This window comes from Chelonia mydas, chromosome 8 (genome assembly GCF_015237465.2).
Source record: "Chelonia mydas isolate rCheMyd1 chromosome 8, rCheMyd1.pri.v2, whole genome shotgun sequence".
NCBI lineage: Eukaryota > Metazoa > Chordata > Testudines > Cheloniidae > Chelonia > Chelonia mydas.
Window position 1 is genome coordinate 47,562,700 of NC_057854.1, and position 21,176 is coordinate 47,583,875.

The 21,176-nt window shown below is 46.5% G+C and overlaps 1 protein-coding gene across 1 annotated transcript in view; it reads right to left on the minus strand.

Annotated features, from left to right (window-relative positions):
• The window catches only part of ADCY10 (adenylate cyclase 10), a 70,851-nt gene extending 51,634 nt beyond the window's left edge, over positions 1-19,217 (minus strand). The window contains exons 1-7 of the mRNA XM_043520762.1: positions 19,073-19,217; positions 14,528-14,632; positions 11,727-11,765; positions 9,926-10,069; positions 4,885-5,090; positions 2,169-2,265; positions 1,032-1,120 (exon numbers count right to left, since the gene is read on the minus strand). Coding sequence (XP_043376697.1) covers positions 1,032-1,120; positions 2,169-2,265; positions 4,885-5,090; positions 9,926-10,069; positions 11,727-11,765; positions 14,528-14,632; positions 19,073-19,217 — 825 coding nt within the window. The remainder of the gene's footprint in view (positions 1-1,031; positions 1,121-2,168; positions 2,266-4,884; positions 5,091-9,925; positions 10,070-11,726; positions 11,766-14,527; positions 14,633-19,072) is intronic.
• Positions 19,218-21,176: the final 1,959 nt, after the last annotated feature.

Consider the following 21,176-nt stretch of genomic DNA (forward strand, 5'->3'; position numbering starts at 1 on the left):
CAAGGCAGGACCAACACCAACTAAATCATCCCAGCCAGGGCTTTGTCAAGCTGGGCCTTAAAAACCTCTAAGGATGGAGATTCCACCACCTCCTTAGGTAACCCATTCCAGTGCTTCACCACTCTCCTAGTGAAATAGTGTTTTCTAATATCCAACCTAGACCTCCCCCACTGCAGCGTGAGACCATTGCTTCTTGTTCTGTCATCTGCCACCACTGAGAACAGCCTAGATCCATCCTCTTTGGAACCCCCTTTTAGCTAGTTGAAGGCTGCTATCAAATCCCCCCCTCACTCTACTCTTCTGCAGACTAAATAACCCCAGTTCCCTCAGCCTCTCCTTGTAAATCATGTGCCCCAGCCCCCTAATCATTTTTGTTGCCCTCCACTGGACTCTCTCCAATTTGTCTACATCCCTTCTGTAGTGGGGGGACCAAAACTGGACACAGTACTCCATGGGTGGCCTCACCAGTGCCGAATAGAGGGCAATAATCACTTCCCTCAATCTGCTGGCAATGATCCTACTAATACAGCCCAATATGCCATTAGACTTCTTGGCAACAAGGGCACACTGCTGACTCATATCCAACTTCTCATCCACTGTAATCCCCAGCTCCTTTTCTGCAGAACTGCTGCTTAGCCAGTCGGTCCCCAGCCTGTAGCGGTGCATGGGATTCTTCCTTCCTAAGTGCAGGACTCTGCACTTGTCCTTGTGAACCTCATCAGATTTCTTTTGGCCCAATCTTCCAATTTGTCTAGGTAACTCTGGACCCCATCCCTACCCTCCAGCGTATCTACCTCTCTCCCCAGCTTAGTGTCATCTGCAAACTTGCTAAGGGTGCAATTCATCCCATCATCCAGATCATTAATAAAGACGTTGAACAAAACCGGCCCCAAGACTGACCCTAGGGCACTCCGCTTGATACCGGCTGCCAACTAGACATCGAGCATCAGCAGAACCTCAGAAAAATTCTAGCTGTGTAAAGCACAGACCGTCACGCCAAAAAACAAAATTCTATGAAATTACTGCACTACCTTCTTCAGAATGTTTCTCATCACAAACTTCCGGAGGGACTTCTCCAGCTCATCATTAGGAGACAATGTGGAGGTTTCTCTGAGGATACCTAGGGGAGGAAATTTAGTGCTTTAAATAGGAGAAGGAAGACTTGTAGTTAAAGCGTAGGGTTTTATTCCTAGCTTTGCTCAAGGGCAGACTTTTGCCAGTGAGGACTGGACAGTGCCTGGATGGGGCTGGAGATTCTTGTCTAACCTATTTCACTTACAATCTTGAAAATGCAAATCACAGTTGCATAGGTGCTGAGTTTCTAATCTGCAGGGGGGTGCTCCCCCGCCCCCGGCTCTCTGCAGACCCCACCCCCACTCCACCCCTTCCCCCAAGGCCCCAGCCTTGCCCTGCTTCTTCCCACTCCTGCTCTGCCCCACCCTGCCTCTTCCCTGCCCCTTCCTGCTCCTTCCCTGCCTAGTTCTGCCCCTCCCCCGAGCACACTACACCCGTTCTCCTCCTCCCTCTCCCCCAGCACTTCCTGACACAGCGAAACAGCTGATCCGTGGTAGGTGCTGGGAGGGAGGGGGAGGCGCTGATCAGTGGGGCCCACGAGTGGGCAGAAGGCACTGGGGGGAGTGGGAGATTCTGGTAGGGGGGCTGCTGGTCAGTGCGCAGTACCCACCATTTTTCCCCATGGGTGCTCCAGCCCTGGTGCACCCACGGAGTTGGCACCTATGCACAGTTGGGGTTTTCTATTAGAAAATTCCTTGTGTGCTTATATCAGCACCACTGAAAGCTTGCTCGCCCAGAAAGACTTAGGCACTCAGCAGGGGTCCCTATAGTATCTCTTCTTGCCAGCCAGGGGCCTCCATAGAGCTGACCCAGAAGGTAGGGAGAGGGTCTCTTCTCCTCCACAGGCAGTGTACCCCTTGCTGGTGTCCACACAGGTTGAAGCCAGCAGGGGGGAGAGGGAGTTGAAATTCAGCTGGCTGCCTCAGGATTTTGGTGGCAGGTAATGGAGGAGTACACAGGAACTCAAAGGGGTACAGGGCAGGGGCCCACATGTGCAGTCCCTTCACCCTCTCACATTTACACTGACGGAAATCAGGAATTTCAGCCTGCCGTCTCCCTGGGGGGTCAGCGCAGTAGAAGGAAGAGGGACTCACTGTTACTTTCACCAGTGGGGTAGTTCTGTAGGTATTCAGTACATTTCCAGAAGAACTCGTCGAACTCAGTCTCAGAGATGTTCTTTATGTATCTAGCCTGAAGGCAGACAGAATTAAAGGCATCTGTCCGCTTCCCCAAGCCTAGTGTAGAATTATTCAATAAAATGCACTCCCATCCTTCACTGTCACCTCCATCATCAACCTCCCTGTCAACTGGATGGAGGACACAGCAGTAATCAGCAAAGATTTTTTGGCTGGAGCAAAACAAATGACTACGCTCCCAACAAATGCAGCAAAGTGATTCTGCAGCCTCCAAAGCTGGCTGCAGAGCCTTCCAGTTCCACAGTCTTTCTCCTGCTGGGTATCTGTCCAAGCCACCAATCCTGCAAAGGCTTACATACGTGCTTAACTTTAAGCACCTGATTGGCCCCAATGATTTCAACGGGTTTACTCCTATGCAGGTGCAGGAGTGAAGCCCATTTTCTTCTCATGACGTCTGTCGCTGAACTATCTCAGTGCCTCCAGAAAGATACTAACTAAAATCACAATAGGCCCACGGTCTGATTCTCCTCCCCAGCCTCACAGCTGCTCTCCAAGAACCAGTGCAAGGCGTAAGAGGGGGATGCTCAAAATAACTGGTGGGCTGCAGGTAGCAATGCTCCCACTTCCACTCCTTGGCAGGTTGGTCGTATTTTCAGAGTTCAAAGTGGGGACACCGGGGTTGGTGAGGGGGATGGGTCAGGGGAACTGTGTGTTATCCTGTCAGGATGAGTACTTGGGGCCTTTTACAGGAAAAGGTGGGGAAAGTGAGAACAGTATTTACCCCTCTGTGACCCCTTTCTTGTTCTGTCCTAGCTCTATTGTCTCCCATTCCCATCTAGCTGTACCCTACCACACCCCGACTGCCCCCTCCACAGTCACTGATTCACCTACACCCTCAGTCACCAACCAACTCCATCAACCTTCCCCCCAAACTCTTCCCTCAGCTCCCCACCTGCTGAGAAACACGCCCCACAAACACACCCTTTCACCCAGGCTGAGATCCTCCCTCTTCCTAACAGGCCTCCACAGCTCAGGCCCACACCCTCAGCTCTGAGCCCTAGCCACCAGATAGTCCCAGGCTCACAATGCCCCCACATGCTCCTCCAGCTCTAGCAAATCCATTCCCAGACTCCAAAATCTTCCCCCTCCTACCTGACACCCACCACCACCAATCTCAGATGCCCCCCAGGTCAGAACCCTGCCCCCTGCTGAGAAAGCTCTGGTATTCAGTGCTCTGCACCTCCTCCCTCTGCCACTTGCATCCCTTCTCTTGCAGAGTCTCTTGCAGGGGCTGGAGGCTGCAGGGAGCATGGATAAAGAGCCCCAAATTCTGGCTTTGTGGCTCTGTCCTCTGCAGTACAACAGCTACACTACCCAGGTCTGAGATCACTGGTGGGCTTGTTGGATCATATTAAAGAAGTTCTGTATTAAAATCACAAATGAGTTTGATTCCCCATAGTTTAAATTCCAGGGTATTACTAATTAAGAGATCTCTTGGGTTTTGGTACTGTTTCTCTCCCTCTATGTGTGAAACTTGCAAGCTGCTAATTGCGTTAGTACATTCTAAGACAGAGTCTGTTCTCAAAGCAATTCACACAGAGAGAGACTCAAAGCAATACTCTGTAACAACAGAAACAGCACCCAGAGGCTCCCCGCCCTTTTGTTGTATTAACAATTGTGATTAAAATAGAGCTAGAGGATGTATGTGGATGGATGCTTGGTGTGGATAATAACTGAATGATCAGGGAGGTGCCAGCCTAAGAATCCAGTGCCCATCGGCTGAAGAAGGCGTCAAGTGGAAATAACCAGAGGACCCCCCCGGAGGGCAGACTGGAATCCACCCAACAGCCTCAAGAATGGGAGAACCAAAGAACAAGATAACATCTAGCAGCACGGAGCCGTCAGGAATGTGCTATCTGCTGATTGATTCAGCACAGCATGATGAAGCAATTCCCATAGACTGGCATAGGAAGAAATTCCTATAAAAATAGACTCTAAAAAGTGAGAACTTTGGGGGGTCTGATTCTGCAAACCAACTTCCAGGAGCATCAGATGAGCATCTGACAAGGCCCTGCTCCCTCCTCATGTCCAGGCCACCTGGCCAGTGGCTTGGCATGAGCAACTCTAAGGCTGGTAACTATGATAACAACCTTGCAGAACCTCTGTGTGTGTGTGTGTGTGTTTGTATGAATGAATGTGTGAATAAATATGAGATTGAATGGAATGTTATAACTAAAGCTAACTGCTTACTATGATTCTTTCTGTACTCACAATAAATGTGGTATTTTGCCTTTTTCCCTTTAATAAGATCCTGCTGGTTTTTATTTTATTGGTATAACAGGCTTACCCCCCTTATTCCCTAACGACCAGCCACTCCTGGCAAGAGGAAGCCAAAATTAAGCCCATGTTTCCAGGGAACAAGATATTTCCCACATTCTACTATGCCTTCTTACTTCATCACCACTTTCAACTTTCGCATCACCATCCCTCTTGCCCCGCTCTGCCCAGCTGGTCCATTGGATAGAGGCCCAATAACAAATATACACACAAGCATACGTGTGAGATTGCATCCAGCAGAAAACAATAAGGCACGTAAACATACCCCAACCTAGATAACAAGGCAATATGAACTCCACTGGTTATGAACCATTGTTGCACACTCCACATTGCCCACCTTAACAGCTCTTTGATCTTTAATTCTTTCTATTTCTATCATGTTCCTGTTACAGAGTTCCCAGCAGTTCGGCGATAGAATAACCTCGCTTGCTTTTGCTAGGTTTTGGGCCAACCGAACTTCATCCACTGCTCGGCCAATTACCAGAAAATATTGGTGCTTATTGTCTCCCACAACAACTTTGGAGATGTGACCTGCAGATAGCCCTGACAAGAGAAACAGGATTGTTATGGAGGACAAATTTACTTTACCATTTGTAATATATGTATCTCATTTATCTTGGAAGCGGATTTTGGAGGCCAACCTACTTCTTTTGAGGTGGGAGGTTTGGATCAGTTCTTGACAATATGTGATATTTATTCTAGGAATCTGAGGATTTCTAGAACAACACTCTCCAATGAATTAAACAGCACGTCAGTTAATAAATAATAATAATAATGCACACATAATTATAAGGGTCACACAGTAGCATCTGTTATAAGGCTGCAAATCGGTTTCCATTATAACAATCTGTTTATAGCTGAAGAAGAAAGCAGTGTGTTATAATAACATTTAACATTCCTGTGGTGGGAAGAACACCTCAACAGCCCAACACTGTGGCATATAATTTCAGAAAGGAGAACTATGCGAAAATGAGGAGGTTATTTAAACAGAAATTAAAAGGTACAGTGACTAGAGTGAAATCCCTGCAAGCTGCATGGACACTTTTCAAAGACACCATAATAGAGGCTCAACTTAAATGTATACCCCAAATTAAAAAACACAGTAAAAGAACTAAAAAAGAGCCACCGTGGCTTAACAACCATGTAAAAGACGAAGTGAGAGATAAAAAGGCATCTTTTAAAAAGTGGAAGTCAAATCCTAGTGAGGTAAATAGAAAGGAGCATAAACACTGCCAAATTAAGTGTAAAAATGTAATAAGAAAAGCCAAAAAGGAGTTTGAAGAACAGCTAGCCAAAAACTCAAAAGGTAATAACAAAATGTTTTTTAAGTACATCAGAAGCAGAAAGCCTGCTAAACAACCAGTGGGGCCCCTGGACGATCAAGATATAAAAGGAACACTTAAAGACAATAAAGTCATTGCAGAGAAACTAAATGAATTCTTTGCTTCGGTCTTCACACCTGAGGATGTTAGGGAGATTCCCAAACCTGAGCCATCTTTTGTAGGTGACAAATCTGAGGAATTGTCACAGATTGAAGTGTCAATACAGGAGGTTTTGGAATTAATTGAGAAACTTAGCAGTAACAAGTCACCGGGACCAGATGGCATTTACCCAAGAGTTCTGAAAGAACTCAAATGTGAAATTGCGGAACTATTAACTATGGTTTGTAACTTGTCTTTTAAATCAGCTACTGTACCCAGTGACTGGAAGATAAGTAATGTAATGCCAATATTTAAAAAGGGCTCTGGAGGTGATCCTGGCAATTACAGACCGGTAAGTCTAACGTCAGTATCGGGCAAATTAGTTGAAACAATAGTAAAGAATAAAATTGTCAGACACATAGAAGAACATAAATTGTTGGGGAAAAGTCAGCATGGTTTCTGTAAAGGAAAATCATTTCGTACTAATCTATTAGAGTTCTTTGAAGGGGTCAACAAACATGTGGACATAGTGAAGGGATCCAGTGGACATAGTGTACTTAGATTTCCAGAAAGTCTTTGACAAGGTCCCTCACCAAAGGCTCTTATGTAAATTAAGTTGTCATGGGATAAGAGGGAAGATCCTTTCATGGACTGAGAACTGGTTAAAAGACAGGGAACAAAGGGTAGGAATAGATGGTAACTTTTCAGAATGGAGAGGGGTAACTAGTGTTGTTCCCCAAGGGTCAGTCCTAGGACCGATCCTATTCAACTTATTCATAAATGATCTGGAGAAAGGGGTAAACAGTGAGGTGGCAAAGTTTGCAGATGATACTAAACTGCTCAAGATAAAAGAAAAGGAGTACTTGTGGCACCTTAGAGACTAACAAATTTATTTGAGCATAAGCTTTCATGAGCTACAGCTCACTTCATCGGATGCATAAAAGTGGAAAATGCAGTGAGGATGTTTTTATACACACAGACCCTGAAAAAATGGGTGTTTATCACTTCAAAAGGTTTTCTCCCCCCACCCCACTCTCCTGCTGGTAAGAGCTTATCTAAAGTGATCACTCTCCTTACAATGTGTACATCATACACATCACCTGGAGAGTGATCACCTGGAGCTTGGTGCTTAGCATGTAGCACAGGGGTGGGCAAACTTTTTGGCCGTAGGGCCATATCAGGCTGCGAAACTGTATGGAGGGCTGAGTGGGGAAGGCTGTGCCCCCCAAACAACCTGGCCCCTGCCCCCTACTTGCCCGTCCCACTTCCCACCTCCTGACTGTCCCCCTCAGAATCCCCGACCCATCCAACCTCCCCTGCTCCTTGTCCCCTAACTGCCCCCTCCTGGGACCCCCCGCCCCAAACCGCCCCCAGGATCCCACCCCCTATCCAACCCCCCCTGTTCCCTATCCCCTGATTTCCCCCACTTATCCACACCCCTGCCCCCTGACAGGCCCCCTGGGACTCCCATGCCCTTTACAACTCTCGCTGTTCCCCGACCCTTGACCACCCCAGAACCTCCACCCCATCCAACCACCCTCTCCCCGACTTCCCCCTGGGACCTCCCAGTCCTAACCTCCCCCTGCTCCCTGTACCCTGACTGCCCCCCGGGACCCACTACCCAACCCTGTCACCGCCGCACACGCTGCTGCCACTCCCTTACCATGCCGCTCAGAGCAGCAGGAGCTTGCAGCCCCACTGCCCGCGCAGCGGCATGGCTGTGTGGGAGGAGGAGCAGCGGGGAAGGGGTTGGAGGCAAGCCTCCTGGGCCAGGAGCTCAGGGGCTGGGCAGGATGGTCCCGCAGGCCGGATGTGGCCTGCAGGCCATAGTTTGCCCACCTCTGATGTAGGAAGTGCCCACTGAGGAATACATTCATGAACAAGTTTGAGAAACATTGGCTGGATAGCAATAAAGTGATATGCAATTCAATAATCCCTTCTGAACCTGCTCAGTGCAGCATCTACTAAGACTTTGAGTAGAACTCAGTAAAAAGCACTCTCTCATTTGGGATATCACTGCACATTCTGTCTGTGCGGTCTAACCAGGAGGCCAGCAAGCAGAAGGGTTTTGCTCTCAGTCTGCTGCTGCTGGGAGTTTGCCTGAAGGGAGCTTGTAAATGTCTGCTTGAAAACACAAACAGAAAAAACATCCAGATGTAATCTAAAACTCCCCAGCTTAATATAAGGAAATGGCAAAAGAGCAAGTTCCTGAAGATCCCAAACTTAAGTGGCTTTACATTCTGTTGCCCAAACAGACAGTTGTGTGAACAGAGGTACTGCGAAGGCACTTCCCACAACCCTAATGGCCAGCAACTTCCTGTTGGTTTCCATGGATGTGAAATACTCAGAAGTAGAGCTGGTAAAAAAAAGGGGGTACTCTTTCCACTGACAATTTCAATACAAACAAAAAAGAAATAATTTTTGTCTAAATTTTCCATAAAAATTTTTGATTTTCAGCAGAAATTCAAATGCTGAAATACTTTGGCTGAAAACAAAACAAAAAAATTGACTTGGAAATACTCCCACTTTATTTATGGGAGTTGTAGTTCTGATGCCTCAAGCTCCCATTATCCTTTATATGTTGGGCTCTCTAGTTTGACTACATCACCCATGATGCTTCTTAATGTCCCCTCTTAGTGAGGGGAATTGGTTAATAATCAGAGTCTTTGTTTGTGGTGTACAATGGGAGATGTAATCCAGCTGGGGAGGACATTAGATGACCAAAATACAATTCCCATGAGCACTGTTCCCTCTAAGCTATGCGCATGTGTGTGTGCACACGGATCCTAAACCCCATGCACACGGCGAAACACCGCACACACAAAAATTTGCACAGAAGCACAACAATTTGCACAGAAGAAATTTTTTGCGCACATGGCCTGTCAAAAATTAGAGGGAACATTGCCCATGAGGCACTGTGGCAGGATTTCTAAATCAAAATATTTCAGTTTTCAGCTGTTTGGGAGTTTTTTGATGGAAAATTGAAATTTTCCATGGAAAACAGACACTCTTCATAACAAAAATTGTTTAGTAGAAAACCCAATTTTCCATTGAAAAACAGTTTTGATGGAATTTTGTCCACGAGTGCTAGTCAGAAGCTACTCAGAGACAGTCATAACTCTGTAAAAATAAACTAGGTACAGTTAGCACCAATGAAAGGTGCCAGACTGGCAACAATAAATAAATTGAAGCTGTTTATTCACATAATAGATGCAGAATGGCCAGCTGTAGGACCAACTACCCCAAACTGCCTCCCTAAGGTACTTCAGCAGTTTGATCCTCAAGGCCCATTCAATCCTTGGCTTCTCCGATGAAACTGTTTCTGAATGTAAGGATGGTTTATGTGTCACAGATACCTGTCTGCTAGGAACTCAGACAAGACCTGCAATGCATTTCACATGAGCCACTAGGCAATCAGATAGGAATGAGTCTCGGTCACCACTTCCACAGGCTGAATTTGAACCAGCAACTTAGAGGTGAAATGCTCTTTATTCCAGTCCCCAAAAGACTCTTCTCTCTGACCAGAAATACATTTTCCCTACCACAGAAGCAGCCTTCCCATGCAGCTGCTGAAAAGGATGCAACTGATCAAAGCACCGAGCAATTCATGTCTTCTACAGATTCCTGGCCCACTAGAAATGGAACAAGATTTGGGCATGGTGTTTCTCAGAGACATATCTTGGGAGCACGAGAAGTGAGTGGGGGCTCATGTGATTCAGGAAGCAGAACTGCCTACCGGTTAGGGCAGGGAACTGGGAGTGAGGAGTCCTGAACGCTCATCCCATCTCCACCACCAACTCACTGTGTGACCTGAGACAAGATATTTCATCTCCATTTGCCTCTGTTCCCTCCCCTGCACAATGGGGTGAATGCTTCCTATTCACTTTTGTAAAGTGCTTTGGGAATGTGCTCTCTAGTTACTGCAAAGTATTGTTATTCCACTATTAGCTATGGTACCTATCTTCACTCGGAGCTCCAGACCCACTTCAGTCTCACGAACCCCATACTCTTCCTGGATCCTCAGGCTACATTTCAGCGCCAGTGTAATGATATCGCTCAGCTGGCTTCGTTGCACTTTCCACAGTGCTAGCAATGCATCCCCTGGGGAAGGCAGTGTGACAGAGACTTATGGGACACATGCTCTTCTTGTTTCTAAAGTGCTGACAAAGCCACTTGGCTTTTCAACAAGCCACAGCAGATCTACCTGTACCAGCCCAGCACTCTGACCCACAGAAAGATTGCTCACTAACCACCCCAAACTCCTTAGCAGCTGCTGGCTGTGAACAGACCAACCCCTCTATGCTTCTAGCACAGGGGTAGGCAACCTATGGCACACATGCCAAAGGCGGCATGCAAGCTGATTTTCAGTGGCATTCACACTGCCCGGGTCCTGGCCACTGGTCCTGGGGGCTCCGCTGCCAGCCTGGGGTACCGTACGCTGGCCCCTTGCCTGCCGGGGTTCTGCTGGCCCCGCTCAGCCCGCTGCTGGCCCCGGGTCCCAGCCACTGGTCCCAGGGGCTCCGCTGCTGGCCTGGGGTACCGGCCACCAGCCCACTGCCAGCTGGGGTTTTGTCCACTGGCCCCCTCAGCCCACTGCTGGACCCAGGTCCCGACCACCGGTCCGGGGGGCTCTGCTGCTGGCCTGGGGTTCTGTCCATCGGCCCCGCTCAGCCCGCTGGCAGCCCCAGGTCCCGGCCACCAGTCTGGGGGGCTCAGCTGCCAACCTGGGGTCCCAGCCGCCGGCCCGGGGCTCTGCAGCCACCCTCAGCTGTGGCCCTCTGGCCCCAGGCTGGGGCAGTGAGGGGTGCAGACTGGGCCAAGAGGGGGCGCAGCTCAGCATGGATCGCATGGATTATTATTACTGGCACGTGAAACCTTAAATTAGAGTGAATAAATGAAGACTCAGCACACCACTTCTGAAAGGTTGCCGACCCCTGTTCTAGCAGCTGTCGGTTGTGATTACCTCTTCCCACCCAGTAATCCCTGCAGCTGCTTTTTACAAGTGAACCCTCCTTCCTGGTGATCCCTTATAGACACTGACTGCAAGTGTTCCTTCCCCGTCAGTGACCCTGTGCAGTGGCTTGCTGCATGTTCCCCTCCCCTCTCCCACACACACAAACCTGCGTCCGCTGGCTCAGGTACACCTAAGGCATTGCACCTCCTATTGTCCTTGGGCAACTGCTAGCACAGTCATTCAGGCCCAGATCCCCAAAGGTATTTAGTATCAGAGGGGTAGACATGTTAGTGTGTATCCACAAAAACAACGAGGAATCCGGTGGCACCTTAAAGACTAACAGATTTATTTGGGCATAAATAAATGCCCATAAATGTTTCATGGATAAAAACCCCACTTCTTCAGATGCATGGACTGAAGAAGTGTATCCATGCACCTGAAGAAGTGGGGTTTTTTGCCCACAAAAGCTTCTGCCCAAATAAAGGTATTTAGGTGCCTAACTCCCATCTGATCTCAGTTCTAAAGGAAGTGCCAGCCAGGGTTTCTCAATCAGACACAGAGGAAGGGGAATCGGGGTTGTTTCTAACTGAAAGATATAGCGTAAATTCTTGCTTCTTCCAAATCATAGATCAATCCTGTGGGAATAGGAGCCAGAGGGATAGGTACAATAGAACAAGGAAAGGGAGTCGGCTAGTGTGAGTGCCTTCACTGTCCAGAGCCTCACAAGTCAAATGACAACGGGAAAATAGGCCGCTCTACCCCACCCCAGTGCTTCCTCCTTAGATATCGCAAGCTAATAAATACCTGCAAAGTTCAAGATATCGCCTCCGTAAATCAGCACCACTGCAGCAAGAGAAAAGGCAAGAGAAGTTACACACAGCTCTTGTCAAAGAAAATCACGGAACAAATTGTTCTGTCGATCGGGGGAGGGGCGTGTGTGTGTGTGTGTGTGTGTGTGTTTTTGTGCGTGTCATAAATATAAAGGGAAGGGTAAATATCTTACAGGGTAATCAGATTCAAAACATAGAGAATCCCTCTAGGCAAAACCTTAAGTTACATAAAGACAAAAAAACAGGAATCTACATTCCATTCAGCACAGCTTATTTTATCAGCCATTTAAACAAAACAGAATCTAACGCATATCTAGCTATATTACTTACTAAGTTCTAAGACTCCATTCCTTTTCTGTTCCCGGCAAAAGCATCACACAGACAGAGAGAACCTTTGTTTCTCCCCCCTCCAGCTTTGAAAGTATCTTGTCTCCTCATTGGTCATTTTGGTCAGGTGCCAACGAGGTTATCCTAACTTCTTAACCCTTTACAGGTGAAAGGGTTTTTCCTCTGGCTAGGAGGGATTTTAAAGGTGTTTACCCTTCCCTTTATATTTATGACAGGAGAAACAAAGGTTCTCTCTGTCTGTGTGATGCTTTTGCCGAGAACAGAAAAGGAATGGAGTCTTAGAACTTAGTAAGTAATATAGCTAGATATGCGTTAGATTCTGTTTTGTTTAAATGGCTGATAAAATAAACTGCTGAATGGAATGTAGATTGCTGTTTTTGTGTCTTTTTGTAACTTAAGGTTTTGCCTAGAAGGATTCTCTATGTTTTGAATCTGATTACCCTGTAAGGTATTTACACATCACCATCCTGATTTTACAGAGGTGATTCTTTTTCTTCCATTAAAATTCTTCTGTTAAGAACCTGATTGCTTTTTCATTGTTCTTAAGATCCAAGGGTTTGAGTCTGTGTTCACCTATGCAAATTGGTGAGGATTTTTATCAAGCCTTCCCCAGGAACGGGGGTGTAGGTTTTGGGGAGGATTTTGGCGAGAAAGACGTTTCCAAGCGGGCTCTTTCCCTGTTATATATTTATTAGACACTTGGTGGTGGCAGCAATAAAATCCAAGGGCAAAAGGTAAAATAGTTTGTACCTTGGGGAAGTTTTAATCTAAGCTGGTAAACATAAGCTTGGGGGTTTCATGCAGGTCCCCACATCTGTACCCTAGAGTTCAGAGTGGGGAAGGAACCTTGACAGTGCGTGTGTATGTGTGCGCACACACATTGAGAGGGCATATGTTGCAGAGTAGGTGTGACTGAGTGAGCAAGATGGTGTATGCTTGAGCATTTAATCACAACAAAGCTCCCAGCTGCTGAGGGCTCAGAGCAAAAATCAGGGAGTTAAACTCCATCCCAAAAGCCACCATAAGGAGGCAGAGCACAGTGTTCTCTATGGCAACTAGAAATATTCCCTCCCAGACCCACCTCTTCTCCCAACCCTTCAAATCCCCTACTGCTCAGTTTTCAAAATGTCACATCCAACGGGGAGGGCCCTGGGGATAGCTTCAGAAGCACTGCTCCATGGGAAGTTTTGAAGCAAGTTCTCAAAAGCAATGTGACAGCGAGAGATAAGGAAGGACGATCCAGTGGTTAGGAAGCTAAGCCAGAGACTCTTAGTTCCCTGCTCCATTACAGACTACAGGTGTGACCTTGGGCAAATCAGCTGGCCTCTCCATGCCTGGGTTCCTTATCCATAACATAAATAATAGCACTCCCCTACCTCACTTCCTCACAGGGGTGTTGGAAGCCATATAAGAGCCTAAGATAGACAAGGAAGGGCCACATTGTGCTCTCAGGCTGTTGAGGCACTTTCTAGATCCTGAGAGGAAATTAGTAACTTTTGTCAGAGCTCAGCTCCCCAAATCATTAGCGTGCTGATGTCACAGGGGCATCTTACTCCTTGGCCACATAAACAACAAGACATTGCTCTTCCCGTGAAATGGGGTGGAGACCAGTGTTCCCTCTAATTTTTCCCACCCATGTGTGGAATGAATTTTGTTATGTGCACCAATATGGAGGTGATGTGTGACACATAACAAAATTCATACGGTGGGGGTGGGGTCGGGGCAGAGGGGTTAGGAGTCTTGGAGGGGGTCAGAGCTGGGGCAGAGGGTTGGGGTGCAGGGGATGAGGGCTCCAGCTGGGGGTACAGGCTCTGGGGTGGAGCCAGGATGAAGGGTTTGGGTTGTGGGAGGGGGCTCCGGGGCTACCGTGGGGAGAGAGGAGTCCCCCCAGCTCTTTCTCCCCGCAGCAGCACCTGGGCTGGGGGAGAGAGGGGCCTCTCCTCGCCACTGCAGCTCTGGGGCTGGAGCCGCAGGATAAGTGCCCCTCCCCCAGCAGGTCCAGGCCGGAGCCACAGCAGGTTGGGGCCAGGGGAGGGGCGCCCCTCCCTTAGCTGTGGCAGGTCCCCTGGCGGGTTCCCTGAGCACCAGCATGGCTCTAAGAAGGCTGCCATGTGGCCGCACAGCTTACAGGGAACTTAGGTGGAGGCATACACCAGGGTAGAGCCACAGGAATAATGGACCCTTCAAAGCAGGACACATTGTGCCACTGAGGAGCAGCAATGACTGGTTCCCAAGGCAGCTCCATCCAGCGCTCCTAATCTTGGGAGATTTTCAAGGCTCCCTAAGTGACAGAGAAGATCCCAGCCTCCAAGTAAAGAAGGGCCCACGCTGCTTAACAGAACACCTTTCTGATGGGCATTTCTTAAGTTCCCCAGACCTGAGCCAAGGAAGTGCTCTCAGCAAGGGATCGTGCTGCCTGGTACTTACCTTCTACAATATCTCCTACGTAATGATTGAGGGTCTGCGTTAGCTGGTCAGCACCACGGTCCAGACTGGTGTCCATGCTAAACTTCTCTGTCAGTGCAGTAAAACCTGTAACACAAACGGCAGTCAGGCAGCCACTGTAGGAGGCAAGAAATGGCAGAAGATCTCAGCGACTGCAGTCAGACATGCTTTGTGTTACTTTAAATGTGCTGGATACATAAGAAAAAAAGTTTATCAAAACTTATTTTCCATTTAAAACTGATTTATTAAGCAAAGGAAGTATTATCTGTAGTTAGTGAATTGAACTGGAGTTTCTAGGTCACCACAACCTTCAAGATTTTAGAATAAGTTGATCTCATCCTCTTACACCTTGTTTTTGTTTGCAGTTGGAAAAGGAAAACAAGCATTCCCTCTTTTGCAACTTCCAACTGGTTTCTTCATTTTGAATGAACTAGTCATTGAACTGAACTAGCGGAATAAACTGAAATGAAGAAAATATTCTCTCTGCACCACAACAAGAGGCTACTTCTGCCAAAAACTGGTTTAGCACATCAGCTAACTCTGGTTCCAGGTGCTTAGCCAGTGACTTCCACCGGTTCATTTGAAATGAAATTTGACTTTCATTAAAACTTGGCAACAAACGTGTACTGCTATGTATTATTTTTGTATGTGATTTAAATGATTTTAATAGGCTATAAGTTTAGGTCTCAACATAAGTTGTTAATTTCAAGTTTAATTTTAAATAGGGTTGTTTTTTCTTAAAATAAATCTATATTTAAATAAAAAAATCTTTTATATTTTTTAATTAATTTTTCTCCACCCTGCATGCAACATTCCCTGATTTCAAGTCCCTAGTTCTTTCAGATTTCAGAGTAGCAGCCGTGTTAGTCTGTATCCGCAAAAAGAAAAGGAGTACTTGTGGCACCTTAGAGACTAACCAATTTATTTGAGCATAAGCTTTCATGAGCTACAGCTCACTTCATCGGATGCATATAGTGGAAAATATAGTTGGGAAATTTATATACACAGAGAACATGAAACAATGGGTGTTACCATACAGATTGTAACAAGAGTGATCAGGTAAGGTGAGCTATTACCAGCAGGAAAGCGGGGGTGGGAGGAACCTTTTGTAGTGATAATCAAGGTGGGCCATTTCCAGCAGTTGACAAGAATGTCTGAGGACCAGTAGGCAGGGGAAATAAATATGAGGAAATAGTTTTACTTTGTGTAATGACACATCCACTCCCAGTCTCTATTCAAGCCTAAGTTAATTGTATCCAGTTTGCAAAATAATTCCAAGTCAGCAGTCTCTCGCTGGAGTCTGTTATTGAAGTTTTTTTGTTGAAGAACTGCAACTTTTAGGTCTGTAATCGAGTGACCAAAGAGATTGAAGTGTTCTCCGACTGGTTTTTGAATGTTATAATTCTTGACATCTGATTTGTGTCCATTTATTCTTTTACGTAGAGACTGTCCAGTTTGACCAATGTACATGGCAGAGGGGCATTGCTGGCACATGATGGCATATATCACATTGGTAGATGTGCAGGTGAACGAGCCTCTGATAGTGTGGCTGATGTGATTAGGCCCTATGATGGTGTCCCCTGAATAGATATGTGGATGCAGTTGGCAACGGGCTTTGTTGCAAGGATAGGTTCCTGGGTTAGTGTTTTTGTTGTGTTGTGTGTGGTTGCTGGTGACTATTCGCTTCAGGTTGGGGGGCTGTCTGTAAGCAAGGACTGGCCTGTCTCCCAAGATCTGTGAGAGTGGTGGGCTGTCCTTCAGGATAGGTTGTAGATCCTTGATGATGCGTTGGAGAGGTTTTAGTTGGGGGCTGAAGGTGATGGCTAGTGGCGTTCTGTTATTTTCTTTGTTGGGCCTGTCCTGTAGTAGGTGACTTCTGGGTACTCTTCTGGCTCTATCAATCTGTTTCTTCACTTCAGCAGGTGGTTACTGTAGTTGTAAGAATGCTTGATAGAGATCTTGTAGGTGTTTGTCTCTGTCTGAGGGGTTGGAGCAAATGCGGTTGTATCGTAGAGCTTGGCTGTAGACAATGGATAGTGTGGTGTGGTCTGGGTGAAAGCTGGAGGCATGTAGGTAAGTATAGCGGTCAGTAGGTTTCCGGTATAGGGTGGTGTTTATGTGACCATCGCTTATTAGTACTGTAGTGTCCAGGAAGTGGATCTCTTGTGTGGACTGGTCCAGGCTGAGGTTGATGGTGGGACAGAAATTGTTGAAATCATGGTGGAATTCCTCAAGGGCTTCTTTTCCATGGGTGCAGATGATGAAGATGTCATCAATGTAGCACAAGTAGAGATGGGGCATTAGGGGACGAGAGCTGAGGAAGCGTTGTTCTAAGTCAGCCATAAAAATGTTGGCATACTGTGGGACCATGCGGGTACCCATAGCAGTGCCGCTGATTTGAAGGTATACATTGTCTCCAAATGCGAAATAGTTATGGGTGAGGACAAAGTCACAAAGTTCAGCCACCAGGTTTGCCGTGACATTATCGGGGATACTGTTCCTGACGGCCTGTAGTCCATCTTTGTGTGGAATGTTGGTGTAGAGGGCTTCTACATCCATAGTGGCCAGATGGTGTTTTCAGGAAGATCACCGATGGATTGTAGTTTCCTCAGGAAGTCAGTGGTGTCTCGAAGATAGCTGGGAGTGCTGGTAGCGTAGGGCCTGAGGGGGGAGTCCACATAGCCAGACAATCCTGCTGTCAGGGTGCCAATGCCTGAGATTATAGGGCATCCAGGATTTCCAGGTTTATGGATCTCGGGTAGCAGATAGAATACCCCTGGTCGGGATTCCAGAGGTGTGTCTGTGAGGATTTGTTCTTGTGCTTTTTCAGGGAGTTTCTTGAGCAGATGGTGTAGTTTCTTTTGGTAACCCTCAGTGGGATCAGAGGGTAATGGCTTGTAGAATGTGGTGTTGGAGAGCTGCCTAGGAGCCTCTTGTTCATATTCTGACCTATTCACGATGACGACAGCATCTCCTTTGTCAGCCTTTTTGATTATGATGTCAGAGTTCTTTCAGTTCACTTTGTTCCTATGCTGGAACTCTCCCTGCTTTCTAGTTCTGATCCTTCCCCCACTCCATTTGACCCTGTTTGCCATGAGATCATGCTGACTCTTCTGAGGGAGGTGGCAGAGATCCAGGGGAACATGCTAAAAAGCTTTAAGTCCTTTCTCGGTAGTGATGGGAAATTGCCCATCTCCCACCAGACCTTTCACTTGCAGAGTGTCACGAGGATCAATTCTCTCTCCAGTCCTATTCAATACCTACAAGCTAGTCAGACAACAGGGACTCAAATGCCAGCAATATGCAGATGACACACAGCTTTGCTTCTCCTTCCGCATATACATATGACTATACCCCTACCACCAAGATGACCCAGTGCTTAGAGGAGATCAGTTCATGGATAGAGAACACCTGATTAAAGCTGAACCTGAGCAAGACAGAGGAGATGCCAGTGGGTAGAGACGTTTGCAATCACAGCGCAGTCTCCTTTGGTTGAAGGTACACATCCATCATTGGTCAATTCAATCTGTAGTTTAGGAATGCTTGCTGATGATACACTCTCACACAGTTGCATCCACAAGTAACTTTCTCTACAACATCCACTTGACTAGGAGAGGCTCATCATAGAGGATGATGACCTGGTCTCTGTTATATATGTTTCCTCGCCTCCCAGCTGGGCTACAAAAATGCAACATACCTGGGCATAAAGCCTTAGAAAACTGAGAATGTGGCAGCACATCTCCACAGCAACACAAACTACCACAACCACATCAAACCTATCCTCCCACATAATATAAAGTCAAGTTCAAGGTCCCAGTCCTTATCTTCCAGGTACTCTTTGGCCTGGGCCCATCATATCTAAAAAATTGCACAAAGTTCCAGGATGGGGACAGCAGTCGACAACTCTGCCCTGAGCTGCTGCTGTAGCATCCTCTGCTACTCCTGTCCCAAACTCTTTTGAGCCTAAAGACAGCCAATTCTGCAAAACCGTCCAAAGTGCTGTAATAAAGATGAAAGTCCCTAAGCCATTTCAGCTGTAACTTCAGCTAGATTTGGGTCCAAGCCTCCCATTACTACAGACAATGTCTCTTTTAAACCTTCCATGTACTAAGGCTGGGCTTTTCGGAAAGGCCTAATAAAAGAGTTAAGGCTTGTCTGCACAGTGAGTTACTGCACAATAAACCAGGGTGTGACTCTACAGCATACCAGTTTGCCACCCAGTCATTCATCGTATGGACACTGCTAAGTCGTGGATACAGCTTAGCATGCTGCTGCTTGAGAGCACAGTACATCAAGCCACACTCTGGAACTTTTCACTCTCTGTAGCACTGTCCACACACCGAGTTAGTACATGGCACGCTGGCATCCTGTTGATTCACACCCTGTCTTGCTGCACAATAACTTCCCATGTAAACAAGCCTTTACGCACATAAATCCCATTGATTTTCAATGGAAGTTGGGCACCTAACTTCCTTGGGCCCTTCTGAAAATCCCACCTGAAATGTCTGCAAAAATCTCTCTACCCACCTGAAATGTCTGCAAAAAGCAATACTCCATCAAAACTCTCAATGAAAGGCACCTCCTGGGAGAAATCGCCATATACAATGAGATCGGGGACATGAGCTGCTACTTTCCCAATTATAGAGCTGTCACTAGACTTTCTTTGCTCCATGTTGGCCATGAATGCAACCTGCTGCCCAGGGCCCTGGAACACTGATGGATAATTCAATATATGATCCTCCCACTCCGGGAAGGAGGTGACTCCCACTAGCCTGCCATATCCATGACCACTCTTCTGATGATCAGACAGCAGCACCATAAAGGACAGGTCACAATTCACTGACGGAAGGGTTTCAGCCAGTAACATTCTCTGTATATCACAGTCTATGTAGCAACAGTTGCTAGGTGAGACAAGCTTCCTTCATTAATGTATTTTAAACCCATTTACACAGAAATGGTGTGATGGGGTACAGAAACCCCACACGAGTCTGGGCTGTTGTGACTCTTGGGCCTACAAGAGGCTCTCCTCTTGTAAACTCAAATGTAAAAAGTATGTAAAAGTTCTTAAGATGTTACAATAACCATGAAAAATAGGTCAAGTTGTTTACAACCCTGAATGTTGTAACAAGTCCAAAAGAACCAGACAAAGAAGCCGGATTAGTCTAAACCAAAAAAGGCCATGTTGACATAATCCAAGAACAGTTGAAATTATGACTGGTAAAAACAGAAGATGTGGAACCAGAAGTTAATAGCCCAAAACTGGTGTGATGGATATGAGGCCTAACTGGTGAGAGGGATGAACTATGACTCGTACTTCTCCCTTTTTGGTTTCCTTAAAAAGAAACAGTGAAAAAAAAGACACGATCAGTTCTGTTCAGATCAATTCAAAGCTCTCCCTCTCATCTCTCATCTCAACACCTTGCATCCCAGCTCATCCCCCGATCTGCCAGCACTGCAACTCATCCCAGCTCACCTTGATTCACCGGAAGGACTTTCTTCCTGAGAGGAATGCTGGCCGGCCTTAATCTTGTTCAAGGAACTTTGTTTTCACCTGTGAGTGCTGAAAGTCATCACATGATCATGACATCCAATCCTCAGTCCATCAGTGGGGATATCCAATTGCCAGTACTGCGGAGGCATATGTAAGAGCCTGTATTGTTTTCCCTTCCCTTGTTGTGTTATTTTCTGCCTCCCCCACTTCTTTCCTATCTCTCATTCTCTTGGCTGTTTTTCAAATTCTGAAGTCAACTATGGTGTATTCATCTAAGCCTGCCTTGTCTAAGAAGAAAAGATCCAATCAGATGAGGTCCCTGACCAAATCATAAACCAGGATTCAAGCTGCAGGTGTCATAGTTGACTTGTCAACCAAAAGCACCCACTCATAACTAACCAGCAGTCCAGTGTTTCAGAAACATCAACAAAAGCCATATTTCACCCATCTTTTCTATCCTCTCTCTTCTCTATGTTGTGTCTGTTAGTTAAGAACAGGATAAGTAAATGCCCTCTACACATCAAAACTGAGAGTAAAATTAACCTTTCCTTTTAATCAAAGAACAGTTGTTCTGAAAATATGAGTCTGCTATTTTGCCTCCAAAAGAAGGGCTTTCAAGGTTTTGCCTAAGCTTGTTTTGCATAATCATTCAACCATAGTTTGACTATAAATGCCTGTTTTGATTTCTTGTTCTTTCTTGTTTTTAATCACTAAACTTTTAATTTAAATTAATGCTTTTGGGTGTTTGCCAAGTTACCGAGTAAAATCAAGCCCTCTGTTTAAAATAACCCCAAACCTACCTATCCCTGTTTGAAGTTGGACAGTGAAAGAGTTTATAAACACCTTTAAGTCTTTGAGCTTTTGAGATCAATATCCGTAGAACAAGGCCCAGTCCATCCTGCCCTGTAACACGTGAACCAAGTGTCAGGCTTCATGGGAGGAACTAAAAAGGGAGAACCCAACACAGTTGTTTCCTGGCTGGGAAAGAGAGCAAATCTGAGGCTTTCATGGTGTGAGAGATTGGTTGGAGCCAGAAACTGGGGAAGATGGCTGCCTACCAAGGGAAGGGAAGAGTTTATGCTTCTTTGTGTTTATTTTGGACTTTGGGCACCCCAATAAGGTGGAACTGTTACATGACCT